General features: G+C 60.5%; 1 protein-coding gene across 3 annotated transcripts in view; it reads left to right on the forward strand.

The window, feature by feature from the left end:
• PHF2 (PHD finger protein 2) overlaps positions 1–9,406 on the forward strand; it is a 66,759-nt gene extending 57,353 nt beyond the window's left edge. For all 3 annotated transcript variants that reach the window (XM_072760730.1, XM_025984484.2, XM_025984485.2), the window contains 7 exons: positions 42–112; positions 712–872; positions 4,362–4,636; positions 5,883–5,978; positions 6,357–6,466; positions 6,686–7,109; positions 7,516–9,406. In XM_072760730.1, the coding sequence (XP_072616831.1) occupies positions 42–112; positions 712–872; positions 4,362–4,636; positions 5,883–5,978; positions 6,357–6,466; positions 6,686–7,109; positions 7,516–7,604 (1,226 nt within the window). In that variant the 3' untranslated portion in view covers positions 7,605–9,406. The remainder of the gene's footprint in view (positions 1–41; positions 113–711; positions 873–4,361; positions 4,637–5,882; positions 5,979–6,356; positions 6,467–6,685; positions 7,110–7,515) is intronic.
• Positions 9,407–16,591: the final 7,185 nt, after the last annotated feature.

Raw genomic sequence — 16,591 nt, forward strand, 5'->3', positions numbered from 1 at the left:
TCTCCGTGGCCTCTGCCAGACACCCATCTGCTGTGTTTCAGTCTTACTGGATGGGAAGGAGCCACTGCCCACGCCCGTCACGAAGCCAAAGCTGGAGTCCGCACTCTACAAGGTGAGGCCGAGCCGTGTGTCCATGCCCGCCTTGGGCTGGTCTGCGCACGTGGGACCCTGCTGATGGCCTGGTGTGGGGGCTGCAAAAGGGTTGTCCTCTTTTGCCTCTCCTCGGGTGTTTTCGTGGGGAGGGTGGCCAGGGTTCAGGCCGTGGCCCCGTGGAGGAGGGCTGAAAGTGGGGGTCTGTGGGTCTCTGCGGGTGGCTGCCCCGCCATGACCATGACAGACGGTGCCAGGCCCAGCAACTCCCAGGAGGCCAGGTCCCTGCAGAGCCACTGCCAGGGGCTGTGGGTCTGAGCTTCCACTTGTTCCCTGCTCAGCCCCCCAGCTCCTTGTATCTCTGGTCAGGATTGGGGTTCATGTGGGAGGCCCTGTGAACCGGGTCCTCTGGGGAAACAGGGCATGCAGCCCCGTCCCACGGGCAGGCCTGCAGTCCCAGTGGAAAGCTCCGGCAACCTCCTGTACGGTGTCTGGCCAGCTGGCCCTGTGGTGCTCATTACAAGGGCTGGCTCTTTAAAAACTTGGAGAAACATCTTTCCGTGCAGGGGGAAATAGCAGGTCCCCTAAAGCCTCTGACCTGTGGCCCTGTCCCCACAATAGAGCGACGACTCCTCTGACGAGGGCTCACTGCACATTGACACGGACACCAAGCCTGCCCGCAACGCCAAAGTAAAGAAGGAGGGTGCAGGCTCGGCGGCGGGCATCCTGGACCTCCTGCAGGCCAGCGAGGAGGTGGGAGCCCTTGAGTACAACCCCAACAGGTAGGTCCGGGGTGCCTGCAAAGAGGCCGTGGGGAGCGGGTACCCCTGGGGAGGAGCCCAGGCCACGTCAACGTGGGGCCATTTGTGCCCTCACCGCAGAGGCAGGGCAGCCAGAGCAGGACCCGTGCCCCACAGAGGGGCTGCCTAGTGGCCAGGGAGGTGAGTAGGGGGCCGCACCCCACCCACCACAGTCCTGGACACCCAGCTCCAGCCGTGACGTCTGGCTGGCTCCATCTGGACGCTACCCAGATGCTCTGAAGGTCATGTAGGAAAATTTCCATGGCGCAAACCCAGCCTCCTGGTCAAGGGCATGTGGTATCTTTGGGCCCTGGGGCTGCAGAGACCTCACCCTGCAGGGATGGAGACCATGGCCTCAGAGCTTGGGGATGGAAGAGCTGTGGTCCGAGGAGGGTTCCCAGGGCCACACCCCGTGGGGCACGGGGGCCACACCAGACTGTCCTGAAGCCCCGTGTGCACCCTGACATGCCTTCGTGTGGCTGCGGCCGTGAAGGCCCCAGGGTGGCCTGGCCTCTGAGGGGAGATGAACTAGCTAACCCCTCCAGGCTTTGTTGGATGAAGGGCCCGGGCTCATTTTTCTGGACATGGTCCCAGTTGAATTCTCTCTCCATCTGCTTAAACTGGGTTAAGTGTTGTGTTCATTTTTTCCCCACGTGGGATTTCCACAAGTAGCACAGACAGCTCACCCGCCGTGGGCTCCCCGCCACCTTGGAGAACCAGAGCCCCACCTTCCTGTTGATGGACCCGGGTGTGGGGTCCCAGGGGTCTGCATGTGCTGGGCACCGATGTCCAGGCAGGGGGACCTGCCAGGGAAGGGCAACCTGTGCGGCCTGCACGGGGCCTGTACGGGGCTCCCCTACATCTGCCTCTGAGGTGAGGCCATGTTTCCAGAACCCAGGTCCCAGGACCGCGTGAACCCGCAGGGAGGCTGCTCCGGGTGGGTGTAGACACCCAAAGCCAAGGAGGTGGAGTCGAATGGCTGAGTCTCCTCTCAGGACTCTGTTCTGGGTGCCATGTTCCCTTCAGATGGCCAGAGGCCTGCATCTCCTACCTGCCAGGAGGGACTTCTGTAGAGGTGCCCCAAGGGCCCCTCATCCACAGATGCCCTGTGGCCTCTGCCGTGGTGGGACAGGGCCTGAGGCCCCTTTGCTGGGACAAGCCTGGCTGTGACCCCGGTTCACTGAGGGCAGGGCGCTGCTGCTGGTGCTGGCCCCTGGGGGCACCATTACCCTGGGAACCTCAGTTGCTGCCTGAAGGTCAAGATGCTGGAGAGCAGGGTCTCTGCACGGGGGACACGGGGACCCGGGCCCGGGAGGAGGGCGGCCCGTGTGCAATGCCACGCTCACTACCTGCAGACACATGTGCCCTCACACCACCCACACGTGCACATGCGTGCCTGCCAGGCCCACCCCGTCTCCCCGCTGCAGGCGGTTCCTCTCCCCAATCCCCCGATTGGAGAGCAGGTCAGTTTTTGATGGTCCATTTGCTCTGTTTTAAGTTTTTGCTGCTGGGAAAAAAAAGCTGAAAAAAATGGAGGGAAATATGTTAATTTGTTGTGGATGGTTGGCAGTGTGCACCGCAGGGGTAGGGGAATGCTGGAATGATAATTGGAGGATTAAGAGATTATTTTCCATGTGAGCTAGGTAGACTGTGCTCCTTGATTCACTGGCCGTGTGTGGACACACGTGTGGCCCCTGCTGCCTGCGGCCCTGGGCTCTCAGACCTGCCCCTTGGAGCAACCAAACTGGGCAGGGACCCCATGGTGGTGGGGAGGTCCTGTGCAGTGTGTGCCCTGGCCCCAGCCCTCCCCACCCTGGCTGAGGGGCCATGTGGACACCCCAGAGCCTGGAGTCACGGGGGGTGGGGAGCCCACTGCTGTTCCCCTGTGGGCAGAGGTCTGTCCTGTTCAGAGACCCCCAGTGACCGTGCTGCACAGCCCCCTTGTGCTCCAGGGCAGATCCTCACAGTGGGGCTGGGGAGGCTGCATCCATGGCAGGAGTTCCCGCCTCTGCGGGGGGTGGGGGTTGCTGCCTGGACTGGACCTTTTCATTGTTTTGGCCTTGGGTCTGCAGTCCTGTTTGGCCCCAGCAGAAACCAGAGCGCTGTGGTCCTGTGTCAGGGCGGGAGCTGGGGCGGTGCCCGGGCCTGGAGCCAGCAGTGACCAGCAGGACGGTTCTGTCCACGCTGGCCTCCCTGGGCCCTGCGTGCTCCCTGGGGGCCAGCTCCACCCCCAACTCCAGCCCGAGGCCTGGGAAGCTCTCATTTCCGCGTGGGGACTCATGGTCCCTTTTCAGGTTAAGGGTTCTACTACATGTGCTCCAAAACACTTTGGGGGGAGGGAAGGGGGGGAAGGGTGTAGGGGAGGGCGTGAGAGCCACTGATGCAGGATGATGCTGAACCTCTGACAGGGCTTGCTTGGACTGACACTTTGGCTGCTGCTTTGGGGTTGCAGGACCCCGCAGTGGGCCCTGCCCCTGGGGCACCTGGGCAGGCAGGAGGGGGCCTGGATGTCCGATATCAGGAGAGGACCCTGCTCCCTGGGCCTTCTGGTCTGTGAGGAGAGGAGGGCTGTGGGGCCCCAGCAGCCAGGCACGGGGTGGGAGCCTGTGCCTGGCTGCTGGGGCCCAGGGGCTGGAGGGAGGGTCAGTTCAGTAGGGCCCTGCAGCCTAGGGTGGGCTGTCCTGCCCCCCATGACAGGGTCCACAGGGATGAGGAGGATGAAGCTTCTGGAGGAGCCCAGACCTGTGCTTTGTGAGCTTTCCCCATCCAGCCATGTCCAGGACCTTGGTGATGCAGGGAGAGGCCCTGTGCCCCCCCAGAGCCTAGCAGAAAGCACAGTGCCAGGCACAGCCAAACAGGGTGTCTCAGGAGCCAGAGCAGGTCCTTGAGGGAGGGGAGCTGGAGCTTTAGGGACTGTGGGTGCAGGGTTAGGGCAGTGGGAGGCAGCCTTGGGAAAGCACAGCACCCATGGGGGTGGCTGAGGACCTGGGGCTGAGCTGACATGTGGCCATCGGGTAGAGAACAAGATGGAAGGGGCAGCTGCGATCAGACGCATGGGCACTCCCTGTCTGCCCCTCCCTGTGTCCCTGCTCCACGCCTTCTCTGTCCCTGCAGGGCGTGAGGGCAGACACCTGGCTGTTCCTTTTAAAAAAAAAAAAAAAAAAAGATTTTATTTATTTATACATGAGAGACCAAAGAGAGAGGCAAAGAAAGACACAGGTAGAGGGAGAAGCAGGCTCCCTGCGGGGAGCCCACTGTGGGACTCGATCCTGGGTCTCCAGGATCACATCCTGGGCTGAAGGCAGACACTCAACTGCTGAGCCACCCAGGCACCCTGAGGGCCCCTCTCCTAAGCAGGAGTCATGAGCAACCACCGTGTTCCAGCCCCTGTGTCCTCGCCGCTGAGTGGGAGGGAGCAGGGGCGGTGGGCGCTGGGCACTGAGCTGAGTGCCTGTCTCTCTGTGCCCCCAGCCAGCCCCCGGCCTCCCCCAGCACACAGGAAGCCATTCAGGGAATGCTGTCCATGGCCAACCTGCAGGCCTCTGACTCCTGCCTGCAGACCACATGGGGTGCCGGCCAGGCCAAGGGCAGCTCATTGGCGGCCCACGGGGCCCGGAAGAACGGGGGTGGCAGCAAGAGCACGGGCAAGCGGCTGCTGAAGAGGGCGGCCAAGAACAGCATGGACCTGGATGACTACGAGGAGGAGCAGGACCACCTGGACGCCTGCTTCAAGGACTCGGATTACGGTGAGCCCCAGGGGCGGGCGGGGCCTGTCTGCGGTGCTGGCCATGTGGGGCCCGGCCTCCTCCAGGACACGGGAGGCAGCCTTCGGAAGGTGTCCCCAGGGAAGGGGCGCCACTATCGCCACCCAGGAGGAATGCTCCTGGCCCCACCCCAGAGCCCCCGTGCGTGTGCGCCATGTGTGGTACACGCTGTCCTCATGGGCTCTCCAGGGCGCGTGCCCACAGCCCCGAGCCTGTGCTGGGCTCACCCCCCACCTCCCCCGGCTGCTCCCGTCCCAGTCGCCTGGCGGCCTCCACCTATCACCTCTGTGGATGCTGCGCTGTGGACGCAGGTGCGGGGGCTTTGTGAGGCCAGGTGTGGGGTGTCCCAGGCATGGACCTGGGAGGCGGCGTCCTGGGTGGAGGGCAGATGCCCTGTCTTGGCCCAGCCACCCCGTGGCCATACGCTTGCACACTGCTTGAGACCCCATCCACTTGGTCGGTCTCGGTGTGGATAATGACACTGAGGCCCAGAGCGGCCACCTCGGAGGTGGGCAGAGTGGGGGGGGGGTGGCCAGGGCTGACCCCTCACCACTGACCACAGCCTTTCAGACCTTGCCCTTGGGGCTCCCGGCAGTTCGGTGGGGGCTGCTGCCAGTCTTGGGGAGGGTCTCAGGAACGAGGACCTGCCTGTACACCATGGCCTTCCCCCAGGGGTGGTTAGGGCCCAGGGGTGCTGGCTCTGGTGGTGCAGGGGCTGCCTTGGAGCTCACACTCCTGCCCCCAGAAGAGCCGTCTCCGAGTGGAGGCTGGCCCTGGACCTTCTGCTGGACTCCCGGGGTCCTGGCTGGGAGTTGGCTGGGGGTGCCACTGGGGGGGTGGCTGGCGGCCGGTAGGGGACTAGCTGGGTGGGTAGCTGGGGACCCACCCCAGTCTGATGGGCTGTTGGCAGTGAGCTCCCTTGGGGGGCAGGGCAGGCCCTGGAGGTGGCAAGACACCCCTGTAGTGGGGGCACCTGGGGTCACCAGGGCTATCAGGTGGGGCTTGCTTCCCGGGGACCTGCTGGGTGGGCTCCAGGGATGCTGGGTGTTTCCCTCTCTGCAGCCACAGAGCAGGGGACCTGCTAGGAGGCCCTGTGGCCAGGTTTGGGGGCCGCCTATGCCGTGCATGGGGCAGCCGTTCTGGGGGGGGACAGCAGCTCACCAGACCTGCCCACAGAAGCTTTGTCCCCTGCGGCGTCGCTGGCTCAGGTCCTCCCCCCACCCCGTAGTTTATCCCTCTCTGGAGTCGGATGAGGACAGTCCCGTCTTCAAGTCCCGGTCCAAGAGGAGGAAAGGCTCCGACGACGCTCCCTACAGCCCCACAGGTAGTGTGTGGAACTGGGTGCCCCCTGCGTATCCCTCTGGCTTCAAGGCTGTGGCCGGGGGTAGGGGCCTGCTGGGGCCTCAGTGGGGCTGCACTCCTCCTGTAAGTGGGCTAGGCGGGTGGGGTCCCCATGGGGTCTGAGAGAGCAGCCCTGGGAAGGCCACGAGTATACCTGGCGGAGTCATGGCAGCCATGGGGGTGAGGGGCTTGTCACCATCTGCATGACCCCACCTGCTTGCTCCTGTCTTGCTGGCATGGGCCCTTCACATCGGGGCTCATGTTGTGCTCTTGGACAGATGGGGGCCGGGTCATGGGGCCCGGGAGGGCATGCAGGTTATGGGGGGGACACCGCTCCAGCAGGTGTCCTTCTCTCCCACAGCAAGGGTTGGGCCATCGGTGCCGAGGCAGGACAGGCCTGTGCGCGAGGGCACCAGGGTGGCCTCCATCGAGACTGGGCTGGCAGCTGCTGCAGCCAAGCTGTCCCAGCAGGTGAGGAGGGAGCCTGCCTCTGCTCCCGGGGGGGGCCAGGGGCTGTCACGGGCTTGGGGTCACTGGAGCAGTGCTGACCCCTGGAGGGTGTTGGGGAGGCAGGAACTGGCCGCTCAGGGTTGGGTAATGGGCAGTGATGGGGCAGGGGACTCACCCCCTCGCTCAGGAGGTCTGAGGGGCCACTCAGCATCTGAGGCCGCCCATGTGCTGTGTCCAAAGGAGGAGCAGAAGAGCAGGAAGAAAAAGAACACCAAGAGGAAGCTGGCTCCCAACACGCCCTCCCCCTCCGCCTCTACCACCTCTGCCAGCACCACGTCTGCCAGCACCACGTCTGCCAGCACCACGTCCGCCTCCACCACCTCGGCCTCCACCACCTCGGCCTCCACCACCTCGGCCTCCACCACCCCGGCCTCCACCACCCCAGCCTCCACCAGCACAGCCAGTAGCCAGGCCTCCCAGGAGGGCAGCTCACCTGAGCCCCCCGCTGAGGCACACAGCAGCAGCCTGGCGGACCACGAATACACGGCGGCTGGAGCCTTTGCAGGGGCGCAGGCTGGCCGAGCCTCCCAGCCCATGGCCCCCGGGGTCTTCCTCACGCAGAGGCGGCCCTCTGCATCATCCCCCAACAACACCGCTGCCAAAGGTACCGTACCTGCATCCCCCAGGCGGCCTGTGGCTATACCGTGGGGACGGCAGGTTCCTTGTGCAGCTTGGCCATGTGTCCACAGCCACCCCTCGGCCCTTTGGACACAAAGCTGTGGTCACACGTGGGCCGGGCGGGTCTGGTGGCCTGGGCTTCAGGGCCTGGCCAGGAGGAGGTGTAGTCAGTGCCAGGCTGAAGGCTCCTGGGAGGGCCCGAGGGGATCCGTTGGGGGCAGGACTGCTGCGAGGTCCTTGGTCCCTACCGTCCTCTGGGCCCCACCTGCCTCCACCCTGTGCCTCACCCCTGTAGCCATGCTCCCCACCCTTGTCACCGTGCCCCAAGGGTGGGACCCCGGCCTCGCCTGGTCTCTGCTCACCTGGCACATTTCCGTCTCCTCTGCCTGCAGGAAAACGTACAAAGAAGGGCATGGCCACCGCCAAGCAGAGGCTTGGGAAAATTTTGAAAATTCATCGGAATGGAAAACTGCTCCTTTAAAGTTTGGAAAGCCAGGATCCTTCTGCTCCGCTCAGGACCCCCGGAGCCCCGCTAGGACATCAGCCCCCAGGAGGGCGGCCGCGCTGCCTCACCCTGGGGAGGGCCTGGCCCTCCCGGCCACCACTCCCCCCATATGAGCATCTGTTGCTTCAGCCGGCAGAGTGTACCGACGCGGACGGACGTCCTTTCTCAAGTTGCTTAGAGTGACCAGTTCCCGAAACTCGGCCCTGCCTGTTTGAGGACCATTCCAGTTCCAGGAGAGCCTCTGGGCCCCCCTGAGTGTGGGTGTTATCACAGGGCTTCTGCAGCTCTGTTGGGAACATGAGTCCTTCGAGGAAGGAGGAGTGAGCCAGTGCTCACCAGGCCCAGAGTCCGAGCTGGCCACAGGCCGGTAGGCTCCAGAGGCTTAAAAAAGGAAAGAACACTAGAGAGGAAGAGGAGGAGAGAGTGGGGTCTTCTGTGCCCCCCTGCTCTTCCTGAGTGATTCTCAGACAGTCCAGAGAGTGTGCGGCCCGGCCGGGAGAGGGGCCTCTGTGCTCCCCGGCTGGTGGGTGGCGGGCCGGATGGTGGGTGTCGTGCCCTGAACGGCTGGGGCCTTTCTTGGGACACCGGGGCCATGAGCAGGGTCAGTGTGTTGGTGGGGGGGGGCGCCATCACGGGGTTCCCCCTCCCCCCCAGGCAGGGTCGGGCCCAGCTGTGATGTGGGGCCTGGGGGCCTGGGCCAAGCCGTGGGGGGGGCCCCGTGCTGCCCCCCGGCTACACTCCTAGAAGCACTTCTCAGCCTAGGCACCCCGCCTGGCGGGGCGGATGGCGGCGGGCAGCCCGAGGACGCGGGGCCCGGCACGTCTGTCTTGTCACCTGTGTGTTTGGTGTCGAGTCCCCAGGTGGACCCCGGACTGAACGTCCGCCCGTCGACATGGAGGGGGCTGGAGTTGTTTCTCAGGCAATCCTGTATTTTAATTTTAGATGTATCTCCTGAAGCATATTTTTCATAGAATGTAGCGTGTAAATAGCTTTTTAAATAACTTCTTTTTTATAAGAGTAAAAGTATCTTTAGGAATTTCTTTCTAGAGAGTCCGTCATTAACATTTATACGAGTTTTTTGCCGAGTATGACGAACACTTGGGTTTGCCTTCCTTCTTTCTGTTTATTGTTCCTGTTGGTGTTACTTTTTTGTTTTAGGAACTAAGGTATTGCCTGAAAAACAAGTGGTGTCTGCGGAGCCTTCTCTGTGTGTTTGCAGCAGCAAACTGCGCCCCAGACCCGTTCCACGCGGCGGGCGAGGGGTCTCCGACTCGGACACCAGCTCTTTCTTTCCGTCTCGTTGGCGAAGGGGGTGGGGATGCAGTTATTTTACTTAGCACCTTGTGAAGTGTTTCTGTGTTTTGTGATGCTGTAATTTATTAATGTTTGTAGCTTTTTATATTTGTACATTTCTTATGAGCTTTGTTTATACGCCTGTCCCGGGCGCCGTGTCCATGAGGCCGGCCCCGAGGCTGGCGGACGAGCTCGCAGGGTGCCCACGGTGCCCACCGTGCCGTCCTGGCGTCTGCGAGGCTCCTTTCCCGTCCTCGTTGAACATTTATATAATCTAACCCGGCCATCAAGCTGTTCTCTCTCTCTCTTTTATTTTTTAAAGTTTATTATTATTTGGCAACATGTACATTTCTAACAAAGTTTACCGTGGCTATTAAAGTGTTTTATTTCCCAATTCATATTACTCTTGTATCGAGTCCATGAGGTCTAAGGCAGCTTAGATCAAAGTTTTAAAAGAGTAAAAATATTTCAGGTTTTGTACAGAACCATGTCTGTGTCGTTCCTGCTCACTCGCCAGCGTCTGCCCCCGCGGTGGGGGTGGTGGGAGGGGGCACCGAGGGCCGGGCCCACGTGCTGCCCTGCACCCCAGAGCCGCCAGGCCCCACGCCGCCTGCAGGAACGGCCCGAAGAGCCCGTGGGGGCTGGCAGCCTGTGGGACCCCGGCTCCGTGACCGCGGCCCCGGGCAGCCTCGGGAGCCTCCAGAAGCACCTACTGCCCACGGTGCGTACCTAGCGGAGGCCGGTGAGTGCAGGCCAGGCACCCAGAGATGCTCCGCGGCTGTGCAGGATCTGTCTACGCCCCTGCAGTCGGGACGTGGGGCCGGAGAGGACAGAGGGTTCGGGCAGCCGGGAGGGACCGCTGGTCATCCCTGCTGCCGGCCGGGCCTATCATACTGAGGCTGGTCCACGGGGGCCAATGGGCTTGGTCTGGGCATGGGGCTCCAGCTAGCAGAGCTGCCTGTCCATGCACCAAGCCTCCAGACACAGGCCGCCCCGCTGAGAGCGTCTGTGGGTGGGCAGTGTATTCAGATGGTGTGTGGGTGGCAGTTCATCATGTGCCATTTGTGACAAAGCACAGCAAGGTCCCTCCATCCTGCTGGGCAGCCAGCGTGGCCGTCTGTGCCCCACGCGGCTGAGCGCCTCCAGGACCTCCCTGAGCTCAGGGAGGGTTGGGGTGGGGCTCCAGGTACCCACTCTCCTGAACGGAAAGTGCTGCCCCCCAGTGGTGCCCTGTGTCTATGTGGGGCGGCCCCTCTGTTGGGCATCTCAGGCATTGCTGCCCTTGGAGGTGGCACCGTCCCAGAGGCCCCAACAGCCCACGTCCCCCCGACTGGGCACTCTCCCTGCTTGCCACTGTCTTATCCCTGCCCAGCTCCAGACAGATTCTGCTCCATGGCTCCGGTGTGTGTGTGTGGGGTGACCACACTGTCACCTCACAGCCATCAGGTGCCCTGTTCTGCAGGCCCCTCTCTGGATGCCCACCAAACCCAGACTGGCCTGCCCTGAGCCCGTACCCTGGAGGCTGGGCCGTCTGGGTGCTCCTGGTGCCCCCGCCTTCATGTGGCTGTCGGGACTGGACCTTCAGAGCTTGTCTGGGGGCTGGGAACTGAGGCCAGGGCTGAGGGAGAGGCTCCCAGAGGCTACCCAGCATCCCCTGAGCCCTAGGCCCCGACGTAGCATCCCTGGGCCGTGCCCTGTGCCCCTACGGGGCCCTGCAGCCTGTGCGAGGTGTCCCAACAGGGTCCCTGGCTGGGCGTGTCTGAGCTGTGGCCCTGGGTGCACCCCGCAGGGCTGGAAGGGCCAGGTGCTGTGGATCTTCTTGGGTCTCCCCCTCCCGGCAGGGCAAGCTGTGCGGTCCGTTCATACCCAGGGCCCGGCCCCAGGTCACCACGCTTCCTTCCCACCGCCTCCACCGCCGGCCTCTGGACTTTCAGATGCCCCCGCGGGCACAAGCCCCCAAGCATGAGCTCCAGGCCCAAGGCCCCTGCCCCATGCCAGGCTCTCACAGCAGGTGCAGCAGGTCCAGGTCAGCTGCTGAGGCTGACCGCCTCCAGGTGGGGAGGCCCAGCACCCACTCCCAGGCTCCTGACCCCAGGCCCTAGCTCCCCACCTCCCCGCATCCTGTGGACCTGCAGAGCCCGAGGAGGGTGGCCCTAGGGGCGGCTGGAGCCATCGTCACCACCACAGGGCCCACACCGCGCTCCAGCCCGGCCTTCCCAAGTCCAGTGGGATTCCATGGTCACCCACAGCTGCTACGTGCCGGGCCAGGCGGTGCTCAGAACCTTCTGGAGCCATCATCCAGCCCACTTCCCCAAAGAGGTCGCAGAGCTCAGGAGAGACCGCTGCCCGGCCTGGAAGAGGACGAGGCCTGGCCAGCCCCTGCTGCGCACACCCAGGTAAGGGGGCTTCCCACGGGGAGACCGGAACGTCTTTAGCAATGTGAGCAAAGGCCCCGAGGCAGGCAGCGTCCCTCCAGGGCTCCCGTACCCCCTGGGGCTCGCCTCCCCCGGGAGCCCCTCGTTGCACCCCCTCCCTGGGAGCCTCCACCCGTCCTGTGCCCAGCACTATGGGCCCCTGGGCCCCCTCCAGGCTGGGGACCAGCCGGCAAGGGTCTCACTGGGCGTCTTGGGGAAATGCCGAGAGTGACCACCAGGGGGCAGGGCAGGGCCGGGAACCAACCGTCGAGGCATCGGAGAGGGAGCCAGTGGTGTGGGGGCGGTGGAGGTGGGGGTGTGGCGTCGGGGCTCAGCTCTGGAAGGAGCGAGTGATGACCCCGCCGGTCGTCCTGACCTAGGTGAGCACCTGGGGGGGGGCGGGGTCTGTTCCTACACCAGCCACGTCCTGGCAGCTTCACGCTCGCCACTGTCCTCAAAGGTCCTAGGACTGTCTGTATCTTAATCGGGGAGAAACTGAGGCATGCAGCCTCACAGCTGGTGGAGCTGGGGTTCAAGTGCAGGTAGGACAGTTCTCGGTCCCCAGGAGGCAAGAGCAGATGGAAGGGGGCTGCCGTACAAAGGCCCTGAGATGGGGATGGCTGGAGCAGGGGGCTGAATTCCAGGCAGCAGGGCCAGGTCACATTGTGGTACCAGGAGCTGTGTGAAGGGCGCAGGTGCTGTCCTCTCACCTGGTTTCGCCGCACTGCCCCCACCATGAGGGTCTCTAGCTCTGCAGGCTACACAGAGACCTGCCCTCCACCCAGCCCTGCCCACCCCACCTCTGCACAGCCGAGCAAGAGGCTCTCTTTGCAGAGAGGGACACTGAGGCAGATCGTTTGGGGGGCTCTCTGCCCTCTTTGGGTAGAGAAGAAGGACTGTCGAGGGGGCTCCCCATCCAGGGTTTTAGAAAGGCTGCTACCCGCTGGTTCCCAGTCCTGGAAAGCAAGTCCCCTGCACAGTAATTCCCATGGTCGCAGTGGCATAACGTTCTGTCAAACACTAGGTGGCCAGTGTGACTGCATTTCCAGAGTGCCTACTGTGTGCGAGGCCGAGTGCTCGAGCTTTCCTGCAGCTGATCCCTTATCGCTGCGCCTCCGCCTCGGCCTGTGCGGGAGGCGCAGCTTGGGCCCTGGGCTGGAGGCCTCTCGGAGGAGACAGCCTTTGAGCAGAGGGCCTGATGTAAGTGTTGGGGTTGCAAAAAGGCCTGTGCAAAGGCCCTGGGGCAGGAGTGAGCTTCCTGAGGAATAGTGGGGCACAGGGTGGGTGGAGAGCTCAGCAGGGCCAGGGTTCTGGCAAGGTGGTGTCCCCTCCCGGCCCTATGAGTCAGGAGGGGTGGGCACCCCTTGCTTGGCCGCCTGGCGGTGGGACCTCAGGAAGTTCTCCACCCCCTCTCTCACCCAGGGGCCGCCGGCTGTGTGATCTCCAGCAGTCACTTCCTGTCTCTGGGCCTCTTGTTCTGTCCGCTGACCGCGAGTGGAGGGACAGAGGAGAGGCACCAGCTGGGATGCGTGGGAGTGTGTCCCCCTGGCCCACCCGCTGTCCCCTCGGCCACGCCCGCAGGGGGTCGGGTCACCGCAGGAGGTGGCCGAGGGGCCTGGGCCCGCTGGGAGCATTTTGCAGTCTCCTCCCTCCTGGAGAGCATGCGCGCGGGGTGCCTCCCTGCCGGTGGACAGGGGGCCTGGGCGGGGCAGCGGCTGTCGGGCAGCCTGACAGATGACCTCCCTCCTCAGCCGCCGCCCGCCTTTCCCAGGCCAAGTCCCGACGGCCGCCTCATCCAAACATCCCCGGGGATGCCACCTCGGCAGAAAAATGACGCTGTTCCATTAACATCTGACACGGATTTGCAGGCCCCAAACAGACGAGCACGCATGTAAACAGCCGGCCTGGCTGGGCCCCCGCCCGGCCCGCTCATGGCGGGATCCTCATAATTGATTGTCCACCCGCTGGCCCCCCGGCCTCCCCCCAGCTCCAGCCAGTGTTATTTCAAGATCGCAATCCCCCCTCCCCCCGCAAACCGCATTTCCCAAACAGCGGATGTGCCTGCTTGGAGGAAAGAGGGGAAGGAGGCTCCTGGTTCTGTGGGCCTCAACTTCCTCCCTGTGGAATGGACCCTCCTCCAGGGTGTCCCATGGCCACATCCACACCGCTGCTAGAGCCTCTGCTCCTCTGCCCTTTGGGTCCTAGGGAGGCTTCTCACCTGTCCTCCTGCACCCCTGCACTGGGTAGGCTCAGATCAGAGCACCTGCTGGCTTCCTGAGCCCTCCCTGGGACCCCCACACACACTCCTGGACCCCCCCTCAGCATCCCCGGGACCCCCTGCCCCTGGGACCCCCCACCAGCTCCCCTCAGCACCTACACTGGCCCTGCCCTGTCATTTCCCTCTTCTAGATCCCCACATTTAGCCTCGTTCACCATGTCCTTTGGTGGGCTGTCCAGCTCTCTCACCCTCTGTGGCTCCCTGCTAACTGCCTCCATCCTCTCAGGGCGTCAGTCCCAGCCCATGTCCCTCAGAAGACAGTCCCCAGCCTCACCCTTTGCTGGGTGCTGGGGCTCAGGGCAGGCAGTTTGGGAGAGCCAGGTGGGCTGAGAGACCAGGGACCCGGGGGGAGGCAGAGATAGGAAGGGGGGAGGTTGCAAGAAAGGGAGGAGGTTGTGAGGAAGGGGGCTCCAGGCCAAGGAGCTTGTGGTGTGGGGGGCAGGGCAGGGGTGTGCAGGCAGACTGGGGCGGGAGTGGAGGGGGCTGTGGAGCCCTGCCCTGCAGGGTGGATTAAGACAGAGATGGGGTGGGGGGGCCTTCTGGGGCTGGGGTTATCGCTGCTTCCTCCTGTGAGGCCTAGGTGATTCATGGCTGGAGGGCTGGAGGGCAGGCTGTCAGGGAGAGATGCCAGCCACTCCTGTAAAGGGTTGGGCTGGCCTGTCCCGGTGGCCCAGGGGCCCTGGATGGAAAAGCACAAGGCCCCAGGCCCTACCCTTTGTCCCTGTGCCCATTCCAGACTAGTGCTCTTAGTTCTTTGCACTGCTGCTGGGGAGCTCATGCCCTCCTGGATGCTTGGCTCACACCCCAAACCCAGCTGGTCTCAAAGAGCAGGAACCTGTTTTCCTCGGTAGCTCTTAGGGCCCTGAGCTCTGGGGCTTAGGACATGGGCCTGGCCCAAGAGAAGTGAGCAAGTACCTCTGTTCCCCTTCTCTGTCCCCCTGCAGACCAGTATGTGATGGAGAAATGACACAAGTGACTCAGTGACCTATCTAAATCATGGCACAGGCTATTGGGAGGCAGATCATGCCTCACTGGAAAGTCTTGTGGGATCCCAGGCAATGGGGCCATTGCATTTGAGTAGGGGCAGATGTCTGTGTTAGAAGGTGTTTCTGGAAGCAGAAATGGGGAACAGGCAATCAGGGCCGAGAGGAGGCAGAGGTACCTGGATGAAGGTAGGTGGCCATACGGCCTGAGCTGGGGACTAAGTTATGTTTATCAGGACTATGGTGGATTACAAGGCCAACTGGCTCATCCAGGAAGCTTTCAGAAATGGCTTGCTAAAATAAATGGGAACAACTGAGAAATAGACCTCCCACCCCCAGACCAGAGCCATCCAGTGGAATTATTTGCAAAGATAGAAATGTTGGTATAATTCATGTGAGCATTTGAAATGTGGCTAGTGTGACTAACTTCTGAATTCTTTTTTTCTTTTAAATTAAGATTTATGTATTTGAAGGAGGGAAGGGGCAGAGGGCGAGAATCTCAAGCGGGATCCCTGCTAAGCACGGAGCCTGATGTGGGACTCCATCCCACAACACCGAGATCATGACCTGAGCCAAAATCACTAGTTGGACACTTAATCGACTGAGCCACCCAGGTGCCCCAAGTTTGAAATTCTTAACTTTACTTCTTCTGACTGCTTTAAGCTTCAACTTAAATATTCACATGAAAAAAAGGAATGAAGTAGAAAGTAGACAAATAATAGAGAACATTAATTAAACCAGCAATTGGGTCTTTGAAAATATCAATAACATTAATAAATCTCCAGCTAGACAGACCAAGAAAAAACATGGAGAAGATACCAACTCATAAGATCACAAATGGAAAAGTGGTCATTACTACAGACCCTATAGACATTAAAGAATAAAAGATTATTATGATCAACTTTATAAAATAAGTTCTATAGATAACAAATTTCTTGAAGGATACAAAACACCAGAGCTGCAAGAGATAGGATATCTGATTAGCCCCCTGAGTCTAAAACAATCTGAATTCATAATCAAAAAGCCTTTCCCCACAAAAAAAAATCCCAGGCCCCAGTGACTTTATTGAATTCTAGAGACATTTTATAAAGATTTATAAACTCTTTCAAAAAATACAGGATGAGGCAACACTTCTTATCTCATTTTATGTGGCTAGCATTACCCTTAGGTCAAAACTACAGACATCACAAAGAAATTGCAAAGAAAATTATAAATTCTATACCTTTTATGAATATAAACATGAGATTCTCCATAAAGTATCAACAATCAAATTGAACACCAATAAAAAATAAATTTATTATTAAAATAAATAAATAAATAAATAAATAAATAAAGTATTACTAAATTTAAAAAATAAAGTATCAACAATCAAATCCAGCAACATGTATAAAAAAAGTTGTGTTTAAGTGGGGTTTATCTCAGGAAGGCAAAGTTGACTTAGCATTCTCAAATCAATCAATGTAATTCACTATATTAAAAGAATAAAGAGGGATCCCTGGGTGGCGCAGCGGTTTGGCGCCTGCCTTTGGCTCAGGGCGCGATCCTGGAGACCCGGGATCGAATCCCACGTCGGGCTCCCGGTGCATGGAGCCTGCTTCTCCCTCTGCCTGTGTCTCTGCCTCTCTCTCTATCTCTCTGTGCCTATCATAAATAAATAAAAATTAAAAAAAATAAAAAAAATAAAAGAATAAAGAAGAAAACTATATGCTATATGATCATTTCAGTAGACTAAAAGAAAAAGAAAAAAAAACCAACCCCCTTGATAAAATTGAGTACCCATTGAGGACGAAAAATTTTCAGGAAACTGGAAATAGAAGGTAATGTCTTCAGTGGATGTCCTGGTAAAGGACATATATTTTGGGGGAGAACACAGGGTATTCCCCCCAAAACAGAATGGAATATTCTTATCACTTCCATTCAGGAGTGTACTAAGCCAGTGCGATAAGGTGAGAGAGAGGAATAAAAGGCCTGCATAGTAAAGAACATTAACAGGTC

This window comes from Vulpes vulpes, chromosome 1, assembly GCF_048418805.1.
Source record: "Vulpes vulpes isolate BD-2025 chromosome 1, VulVul3, whole genome shotgun sequence".
In the NCBI taxonomy this organism is placed as follows: Eukaryota; Metazoa; Chordata; class Mammalia; order Carnivora; family Canidae; genus Vulpes; species Vulpes vulpes.